Source organism: Mus caroli, chromosome X, assembly GCF_900094665.2.
Source record: "Mus caroli chromosome X, CAROLI_EIJ_v1.1, whole genome shotgun sequence".
NCBI classification, from domain to species: Eukaryota; Metazoa; Chordata; class Mammalia; order Rodentia; family Muridae; genus Mus; species Mus caroli.
In genome coordinates this window covers 69,290,148-69,300,512 of record NC_034589.1, presented here as the reverse complement: position 1 = coordinate 69,300,512, position 10,365 = coordinate 69,290,148, and the positions used below count along the sequence as shown (strand labels likewise).

The 10,365-nt window shown below is 50.1% G+C and overlaps 1 protein-coding gene across 2 annotated transcripts in view; it reads left to right on the top strand.

Moving 5' to 3' along the window:
• Positions 1-2,753: 2,753 nt before the first annotated feature.
• The window catches only part of Flna (filamin A), a 26,664-nt gene continuing 19,052 nt past the window's right edge, over positions 2,754-10,365 (top strand). For both annotated transcript variants that reach the window (XM_021153995.2, XM_021153994.2), the window contains exons 1-5: positions 2,754-2,840; positions 6,048-6,535; positions 9,424-9,672; positions 9,764-9,861; positions 9,950-10,097. In XM_021153995.2, coding sequence (XP_021009654.1) covers positions 6,163-6,535; positions 9,424-9,672; positions 9,764-9,861; positions 9,950-10,097 — 868 coding nt within the window. In that variant the 5' untranslated portion in view covers positions 2,754-2,840; positions 6,048-6,162. The remainder of the gene's footprint in view (positions 2,841-6,047; positions 6,536-9,423; positions 9,673-9,763; positions 9,862-9,949; positions 10,098-10,365) is intronic.

Here is a 10,365-nt window from a genome sequence, read left to right as displayed (position 1 = left end):
TAGAGAGAGAGGCACAGAGAGACAGAGACATTCTGCCCATTAAGCGGCTGCTTCATGAATTTTTTTTTTTGGCCAAATGAGATTTTCCAGCATCCCCCTCCCCCTGTGCTGGCCCCTCTCCCAGAGGCCTCTGCATACAGAATGAATGCTCAGTACTCCCCTCCCCCCATACAGAATCAAGTTGCTTCCTTATGAGGTCAAGGAATTTTTGGTTTGCCTTCTCCCTAAGGAACACCCTCTGCACCTGCCTCAGCACTCTGCCTCCCAATCCTCCTACTATAAGATCCTGTCACAGATGTTACCAGGATGCTGTACTGTGGTCTTCTTGCACATACTGTCTGATGACCTAGACCTTACATCTAGCCCCATTGCAGTGTAGCTCCTTTCTCTATCATTGGCAGAAGAATCAGGATCCCACAGTTGAAAGAGGCCTTTGCAACAGCTTCAAGTTGAGTGATTCATGGAAATATTCTCCCCAGGAAGTCATCTAGGTGCTGTAAGACTAGCTTTATACCAGTCGGAATTTGTCAGAGGGGCTAGAAGGATGTATGTAGGGCATTCTGTGGGTCTCTGGGAAATTCTGAGGAGTAGCCCTTGGCAGGTGTGGTTAATGGAGAAAAAAATCTTGGAAGCAACCCACTCTAAGAATAAGAAAATTGTTGGTCCTATAATTCCACTCAGCACTCAGGATTTTAAGGCAGGAGAACTGAAAGTTTAAGGCCTGAATGAGCTTCAGGATGAATTCAAGGCCACACTGGGTAACTTAGTGAGACCCTGTCTCAAAATCAAAAGTAAAATGGAGGTGTGAGGTGTAGTTTTCTTGGAGGTAGCATACTTGGCTGACTGGCATGAAATTTTAGATTCAATCCCCAAAGTTGTGAGGAAAGGTCTACATGAGAACATTTATTCAAAACAAGAAGAATATGTTTTTAACTTACTATGCTTTTTTTTTTAAACCAAGGAACAGTTAATCCTAAAATTAATCTTCATAGATTTTAGACTTGAAAGGAGTTGGGTACACCAACTTCTTGTGTTTTCAGTGTGTGTGCACTGACAGGGGCAATAAAGAGAGTTCTAATGCAATGTGTTTGGGGGGTGGAGGGTGTCCTGAAATACAACTACATATTCACCACCTCACCCATGCTCCTACCATCTTCCTACTCATTGATCTGATTACCATATATGTGGGTAAATGGGTTTCTCCTCTAAAAGGACAGTCATTTTCACGAACTTTGGTGCAGCTACCTCATGAACCTGAAATCATGCCACTAATTTAGCAAATAATGATAATCCATTTGTCTCTCTAGTAGAGGTTTCCTACTAGACAGAAAGTAAGAGACCTTAATCCTTTTTGGTTTTTAAGGCCTTGCCAAGAACCAGGACACTACACCTCTGAAGAAGGGAAATGTGGATTAATGCATTCCTTTTTGGGAGACCTTAATCCTATTTGGAGGCCAGAATGTGAAATGTCATTGCCAGCAGAGCCTACAAAGTTAGTAAGGCAGGCATGCTCCCTGGAAAGGACCCCAGTGCTTTGCTCTTCAAGTTAAACTACAGATCACCAAATTGACTCTGCAAATGTGGTCAAACTCCCTCCCTCACTCTTCTTTCCATCTTTGTTATTGTTTGTTTTTGAGACAGGGTTTTTCTATATAGCCCTGGCTGCCCTGGAACTCACTCTGTAGACCACGATACCTCAGACTCACAGAGATTCTCCTGTCTGCCTCTAGAGTGCTGGGATTAAAGGCGTGTACTACCACTGCCTATTCTTTCCCATTCCTTCCTTCCTTCCTTCCTTCCCTTCTCTTCTTTCTTCTATTGTAGCTTGCCCTTCCTTCCCTTCCTCACTCTTTCTTCTTACTGTGTACACACAGGCATGATGCAAACATAGCTCAATTGGGGTTGTAGGGAAAAAAATAAAATAACTGAATGTTGAAATGTAACTTCTTTATTTGGCCTTCCCCTAGAAAGTGACATTTGAGTTGAATCTAAAGCTACCAGGAAATGGCCATGTAGAAGAGGAAGAGAGAGCTTGACAATATTAGGTAATGGCTATGTCCACTAAGTTCACAGATATTTGACTCTTTGTACCACATCGCACATTCCCAGGCTTTGGGACTGCATTTGATAGCTTTGAGAATTCAGTATATTTCTTCTGTTTGTTCCCAGGCACCTAACAGGGACCAAATCAGTAATAGCTGAAGGTGGGGGTCGGGGTGTCATCACAGGGCTCAGGGACCTACTGGGGTCTTAGGAGTAGTTTGTGCTCACTACAATTAATTACCTGTTATCTCATCCCATGGAGCAAGATCTGACTTGTGCGGCCAACCCAGGCTTGCTCAGAGACAGAAGGCTGTGACTGTAGGGAACTCCTCAGAATAGGTGGCCTTGGAACAGAGCCTCCTTTCTAGCCAGGAAACACTTGGCTCCCCTACACTCATCTAGCCTCGTAAAGGTTGGTCCTAAACATAGGGTTTGCAGACCCTGTTCTGGAGGTGAGCCCTACTCCCTTGAAGCCTGGCAGCCTTCACAGAGCGGTGAGCTCATGGGGTGGGGGGTGGGGGGGCGCGGCGTCGCTAGTTAGCGGGGCACTTGAGCTCGTGGCGAGCCCCGCACCCCCTCCCTGCCCCCAGCTCCCGGGCGATTTTTACCAATTAAGGCTTTCTTGCCGGGCCGGGCGCGGGGCGGGCGTGGGGCGGGGATGCAGCTAACAAGAAGGCGGGAGGCAGCGGCTCATTCGCGTGGAGGCGCGCAGCGCGCAGCGGACGCCAGTGGAGCTCTGAGGCTTCCGGCGCGGGCGCGAAGAGCTGGGCGCCACCCGGCGGTTAGAGGGACAGCAGGTGAGGGCTCTGTGGTCAGCTCCACGCCAGATAGTCTCCAGATAGTGGATGCACGGCTCCTGAGCTGGGAAGAGGTCTGGAAAGCGAGAGGCCAAGGCCAGGAGCAGGTTGGGTGTGGACTCAGGTCCCAGGCATTGCGTTGGTGTCCAGAGATAGCCTTGCATAGTTTACCACAAACTTACTGTGTCTATGTCCAGGAATTTGGGAGCTCGAGCCTAAGGGGGGAGTCCTTGAAAAGGGGGCTAGTATCTGAGCGTTTGGCAAGAGATGGGCACAGGCATGGGTGTCCATAAACTGGTCATTGTGTACCTATCCCGGAAAGGTCTTTTAAGACTAGTACCTTGATCAGGATAAGGGTGAGTGACAACTTGGAAGGACACTTTTTAGTCAGTGTCAAGCATGGACACATGAGAGATAAAACAAGGGTAGATACAAGAGTCCTCTGCTGGTTTGGATATGGGGAGCTGATTCCAGGGCTGTGGCAGGGTCATGGCCAACTAGATTTTCAGTCTGGGTTTTGGGTCCTGTCTCAGGTTGGTTATGCTTATGTCATTGCCAGCCAGGACATAAGCATCAGCGTTCCTAGATACCAAAGTCAGACTGGGGCCAGAAAAAGTGGGTGGAATCCACCCACAGTCAATTGCAGCTCCAGTTTGGCCAAGGTGTGAGCTCAGGAAATCACTGTTCTTTTCTGCCACACCTGGATTTGCTGTAAGGGAACTGGTCTCACTTTGGGGATTTTCTGTTTCCTTCCCTCCTGGCGCCCCCTGGCTACACAGGTCTAGAAATAGCTCTTCAGGATCCCAGTATAGCTGGTGGGCTTGGGCCTATAGTTCCCTGTGGGAGGGCCTGGTCTGGGGTCTGAGAGGAGTGGGGTGGGGAGGTGGGTGGGGTGTGTCTACCATCCAAGAATCTACTCCAAATAAGGGAAAATATGAAAGAGCTGGATTTTGGCTTCCTGGGGTTGCCTCATCTGGGACTTTGGGATGGAGCGACATCTGGTGGTGGCACTTGTCCACTCTAAGGCTAGGACATCCTTCTTCCCCATCCAATTTCCTCTTTTCCCCCTAAATAGCCAAATCATCCGGCTGGAAGCTAGGAAACTCAAGTTCTTTGTGCTCTGTTACTATGATTCAGTTTTCCTTGTTCTCTGTACATTAATGAACTCATGTGATCCAGCCAAATGGCATTGAATGAAAAATCATTTATTAATGCAATTCCATACATGGGGATTTGCTCTCTAGTAGACCAGGGGGACCAAAAATATTACCCTAATTGTGTCTTGAATAACATGGCTGGAAGTTTCCATTTGGGTTACCCCTGCACAATTCTGCCATCATGTCCCCCAACTCAACCTTTGGCTCACTTGGTGCAGATATTTATGCAGGTGACTGGAGATGGAATGAGGGGGGGGGGATTCTGTACTGAAAATGTTATTTGACTGGCGATATTATAGACAGTCTCAAGATGACTATGCTGAAAGGTTTTGCCCATTGTGATCAAAGCTCTATCATAGCCCTACCACAGGCAATGAAGACACTCCAGGTCGTGGGAGAGTCAACCATATTTGGGCATGACATGTTGGTCGACCCAAGGCCTCTTTCAGCCACTGGTCTTTATCTATCTATCTATCTATCTATCTATCTATCTATCTATCTATTTAATTAATTTTATGTGCATAATTTTGCCTGCATTCATGTCTGTGTGAAGGTGTCATATTCCCTGGAGCTAGAGTTACAGACACTTGTAAGCTTTCATAATGGGTGCTGGGAATTGAATCGGGGTCCTCTGGAAGAGCAGCCACTGCTACAGAGCCACCTCCCCAGCCCCGGCAGCCACTGGTCTTAGAATTGAGAAGTAGGGACAGAAGCCTGCCTTTCTGGAAAAACAATTTAACATTCTGGAGAGGCTTGAAGTACAGAGAAAGTAGATGGAAGGAGTCTACCAGAGGAAAGACATAGGTAAGATAAATCCCCTTAACTAAAGAGGATAAGGTTGGGACTATCCCCTACAGTTTTCTTTTTCTGTATCTCCGCTCCTTTCTGCCCCAGCACAGCATCCTCATCACTATCTCCAGAGAATATCCATCATTAAATTAACTTTTAGTGAGTAGCTCCACACTTCTTTGGAAACACACTCAGGCTCCTTAGCAAGCCTTGATGTCTGCGGATTCTCCTTTCTTCAGTAATCTGGGACCCTCTCCCTGAGCCCCTCCACATCTCTAGGGTCACAGCAAGGCTTGGGTCAGAGAAGACCTCTCCCCCTAGAACTCCTCAGGGCCCAAAGTGGATGGAACAGTGAGTATGGCAGGTACAAGTTGTACAGATCTACATGCATCACAGGGCAGGCAGGCAGGCAGGCAGGCAGGCAGGCAGGCAGGCGCCCTCTGATTGTGTGCATTGGCATACCCTGGACTTTTGGAAAGCTGCTTGATCCTGTAGTGCTGGTGGCCACTTGGCCCAGTGCTACTTGGCCCATTTCCTCATGGATGGAACTAGGCAGTAGAGAAGACGACGGTGGGAATGGGCCTGTGCAGGTGTGCAGGCCAGGGTCATGGAGACTGGGAAGACCAAAAGAGATGGGTAGGGAGTGCCAGGGGTCTGTGGGTGTCTATGTTAGGTGATGAGAGCCCTGTCTGACAGCATACAAAGAGCTCTCAGCAGCGTTAGGCGCTCTGGAAGGGTTCGCTCTCAGGATTGCTTTACACTGCTGTGGATCACACTGTGGTTGAGAACCCTAAGCTCGGGAAGAATGGAGAATGAAGATAGAAGAGGGTACAGGGTCAGGGCGGAGCCCAAGTGATACAGAGACATTATTCGCTCCGCCTTCTGCAGGGACCTTGGGGAAAGAAAGTCCCTTGTAAGGGTGTGCCGGCCGGAGCTGAGCAATTCTGTGACAGAATTGCTCAAGCTTTCCTAGATCTGGGGTCCGTTTCCTGTAGTACTGTAGCGGATGTTGCCAGACTTTTTTGTGCTCTTTGGGGCTCAAAGACCCTTTCTGAAGCAGCGGGGCTGAGTTGCTTTTGGCGGAGCGCAGAGGCAGCTTCGGGGGATGGGGGCGGGGGGGGGTGTTGTGGGGCATTCCAACGGGAGGGGCGAGGTGGGGCGGGCGCGGCCTAGAAGCCCCACCCAGAGGCTCCGCCCCCAAGGAAACTTTGCCTCTGGCTCCGCCTTTCGCCTACATTTAAAGGGCTCGCTCTTTCCGCAGTGCAACCTCTGTTCTGTGCCTCGTCTTTCATGCTCGGAGGTGCCTACTGCTTTAATTAAAGGGCCGTCCCATCGTCAAGGCTGCAGCACCGCCCCTCCGTTCCTCGCGCCTCAAAATGAGTAGCTCTCACTCCCGCTGTGGCCAGAGTGCGGCGGTTGCGTCTCCGGGAGGCAGTATCGATTCACGGGACGCGGAGATGCCGGCTACCGAAAAAGACCTAGCAGAAGATGCACCATGGAAGAAAATTCAGCAGAACACATTCACCCGCTGGTGCAATGAGCACCTTAAGTGCGTAAGCAAGCGCATCGCCAATCTGCAGACGGACCTGAGCGATGGGTTGCGGCTCATCGCGCTGCTTGAGGTACTCAGCCAGAAGAAAATGCACCGCAAGCACAACCAAAGACCCACTTTCCGCCAGATGCAGCTCGAAAATGTGTCGGTGGCACTTGAATTCCTGGACCGTGAGAGCATCAAGCTCGTGTCCATAGGTGAGGGCGCGGGCTACACTGGGGCGCTGAGTGGGTGCGGGCGTGGTCGCAACAAATTCTTCCTTTCTTCTCCTCTAGAGAGTCTCTCCTAATTGTCTTCCCTAGCTGCTGCACACAACCAAGGCTACCACTAGGCCCCTCAGCCGCCTTGTTCTTTGAGGTCCTCGAGAACAAAAGGCTGGCCTGGCGAGCATGCGAACCGCTACGCGCCCCCGCCCGCTGCGCCTTGCTGGCCTGCTCCCAGGCTGAGCTCACATCCTCTGTAGGCCGCGCCCCCAACGCTGCACCCGAGGTGGGACAGGCACAGACTAGGCTTCTGCCCCTGAGAGCCGCACCCCATCCCTGGGATATCCATGCTTTACACCTACAACAATTTTAAAAGTACCCTTCTAGCATTTGGCTGCCTCTGCAGTTCTAAAGTGAAGGTTGCAGCTTGTTCTCCTATTTATGTAGGACTCCCTCAACTTCTTGCCCTGGAACATGCTTCCCCATTGGAGATAGTTCAAATCCCCAGTTTGCTTCTTTTTTTGCTGAACTTGGAGGGGGGCAAAGAGATGTACTGCTGGCAAAACTGTACTCCAGGTGTAATGAGTGTGGTTGACTAAAGGCACTTGAGCACTTGGCTATAGTGTATGCTTGGTTGTTAGCTTTGCTGTCTATCATGGATCAAATTCTTGTTTCATTGTAAACCATGGTTTTGTACATCTAGAATGCAGAGATTGGTTGAAAGGTGCTCCAGTGTGCACAGGGTTTACTGCTAGTCTAGTGCCCAAGTCTTTGAACTGGAGAGGTTGGCATTGGTATTGTCTCTTGCAGGATCCCATGCTTTTCTCAAAGTAGGGGCTGCTCATGGACAGGCACAGAATTGTTATCTTGGGAATGTGGAACAGGGAGAGTAGAAGAGCGGGCCTTTACTCCCTAATACAAAGGGCTTTCTATCATCCTTACAACTTTGGAATGGTGCATGCTGGTTAAGACAGTGAGGGACCAAGGCCCCTCAGAGAGCAAATTTTAAGTGCTGAGTTTTGTTTTATTTTTAAATGCTCATAGAGGTGTGCCAGTGGATGTATGAAAACTCACCCCTAGTCCCAGCCTCAGTCTAGCCAGCTGAGTCATTTCTAAGTCTTGGAAGGGGGCAACCGGATGTGGGGAGGCAGGCCACACCCCAGCTCTTTAGGGGGGGTCTCCTCCCTCCTTCTTTCTCCCCTCCTTCTTGTGAGCTGGCTGGAGCAGGCCTAGTTCCCAGAGCTTTGCCATATAAGGCAAAAAAATGTTGGAAAGCAGCAGTGATTAGGGGAGGGAGGGGGCCGGCTGGCCCAGGGGCTGGGGATAAGGGGTGGGATGGGGCGGGGCCATCTAACCAGACTGCTTCCCTACACTGGGCCCTGATCCTCTCCTCTTGGGAGGGATATGAAGCTGGCATAGCTCACCTAATCAGACTAGGGGAGGGACCAGATGTACCTTACTGGGATGATGGGTCTGTCTTTGCTCTTCCCCTTGGAGACTACTAAGGACCTATGGTCTCCTTGGGGGTTTTTGTGATGGGCCTGTGGCTTTGGTAGGGTAGGATCTTTGTGTCCTTGACTTTTTTTCAACTTCCTTTCCCATTCTCTCTGTATTTTGGGACAAAGAAAAACATTCTCGAGGGGCCAGAACCTGTTTGTGAATGGGAAAGATCACTCTGTTTGAGAGGCTCAGATAGTAGTTCTCCAGGTGCTTTCCCATTGCACTGGAATGTTACCTGCTCTCTCAGTGGTATCCTAGTTTTCATGACCATTCTCCATTGACTCACTAGATAAACATTCTCTGATTATAGGGAAGTCCTGTAGGGTTTCCAAAGATGAGCCTTAGAAAATGCTACTCACCATAAGCCATCCACCCCTGAGGAGGTTAAAGAGGTGGCTTTGGGTGGGGCTCAGGGGAGTTGCCATAGTGATGGGTGTTTAGGGTGCCCGCCCTAACCACTTCCTTTGTGGTAAGCCTGGTGGCTGCCTGAGACCTAGCCCGTTAGGTGGTGAGTAGCATCTAAGCAGGTTATGCTGAAACAGCAGGACTTAAGAACACCACCCAAGGCCTCTGCAACAGGGGTTCCCAAGTGGTCTTTGGCACCAAAGGCAGGCTAACCCAGCCTACTAAGGACCTATGGTCTCCTTGGGGGTTCTCCTCTTCCTCTTTCAGCTGGGCAATGGGGGCTGTCACCCCAGAAGTTCCCTATAAGCCTCAATGAGTCAGAACTAAACATAGTTAGTTCCTTTGACTTGTGGCCCCCTTCCCCAAGCTAGCTCTCTTTTGTTCTACCTCCTATTTACTAGTTTGGAGGGAGGGAGACAAGGAAGTAGCAAAGGGTGGAGCTCGCACCCTTTTACACAAGGATCCTTGCCAACACTTCCTCTGTCTTTTCCCCCACTCTGGAGCAGCAGTTGTATTTCCTAACTACTCTTTGCCAACTTAGCCTTCCTCTTCTTTGGTTCCAACCCAGCTTGAGGTCAGGGGCCCTGTTTCTTGGCCAGTTAGGGCTGAGCCACTTCTCCCAAGTCCCATAGATCTCAAGATGTTAGGGCCCGTCTTGATCTCAGCAGCTGTACAGCATTCATCTCACTTGCTCTTCCACCCTCCTTCTGGGCTTTGCGGTTTTTGGCAGGGTCCCTTTTATTGGACTGTATTATGTGTTTATGGGAGTCTTCCCCCCAAACTCTCCTTTATCACTAAATATTTTCTTACACCATTTAGAGGCCCTGGGCAGAGGGTGCCTGATCCACTTTCTACCCCTAGTTGGGAGGGGCCTCTTGTCACCTAATTGATTTGCTGTGCTGCACACCTAGGTCCCTCCTTGCTGGCCTTCATGAGGGAATACCCTAACTGCAATGCTGCCACCCCTTTTCCCACAGACAGCAAGGCTATTGTGGATGGAAATCTGAAGCTGATCTTAGGCCTCATCTGGACCCTGATCCTGCACTACTCCATCTCGATGCCCATGTGGGATGAGGAAGAGGATGAGGAGGCCAAGAAGCAAACACCCAAGCAGAGGCTTCTAGGCTGGATTCAGAACAAGCTACCACAGCTTCCCATTACCAACTTCAGTCGAGACTGGCAGAGTGGCCGGGCCCTGGGTGCTCTTGTTGATAGCTGTGCCCCAGGTAAGGGAGATCTTGGGCTAAGACTGTCTGGTCAACCTAGAAGGTAGTTCTATAGCCCCAGACTCACAACATGTTCTTTTCTGTGTTGTAGGCCTATGTCCTGACTGGGACTCCTGGGATGCTAGTAAGCCTGTGAACAATGCACGGGAAGCCATGCAGCAGGCTGATGACTGGCTAGGCATTCCTCAGGTATGGTCCCTGACTGACCCTTGCAGCTAAGGGGTGCTTGGTTAAAGTGAAGAGAGACCCAATGGCTCTTGTCTTCTGTCTGTAACAGGTGATTACCCCAGAAGAAATTGTGGACCCCAATGTAGATGAGCATTCTGTTATGACCTACCTGTCTCAGTTTCCTAAGGCCAAGCTGAAGCCAGGGGCTCCTCTTCGGCCCAAACTGAACCCGAAGAAAGCCCGAGCCTATGGGCCAGGTGAGGGGGCCTGGTCAGTGGCATTCCAAGGGGCTGAGCACTTATATCTGGTCCATGGGACAGTATTCTCTTTCATCTTGGGTCCTAAGAGGTCTTGGGTCATGACTGGTCTTGGGTCATTACTCTTGAGGAAGATGAATGGATCAAAACCTGGTTAAAAATGGTGCCTTGCCGGGCGTGGTGGCGCACGCCTTTAATCCCAGCACTCAGGAGGCAGAGGCAGGCGGATTTCTGAGTTCGAGGCCAGCCTGGTCTACAGAGTGAGTTC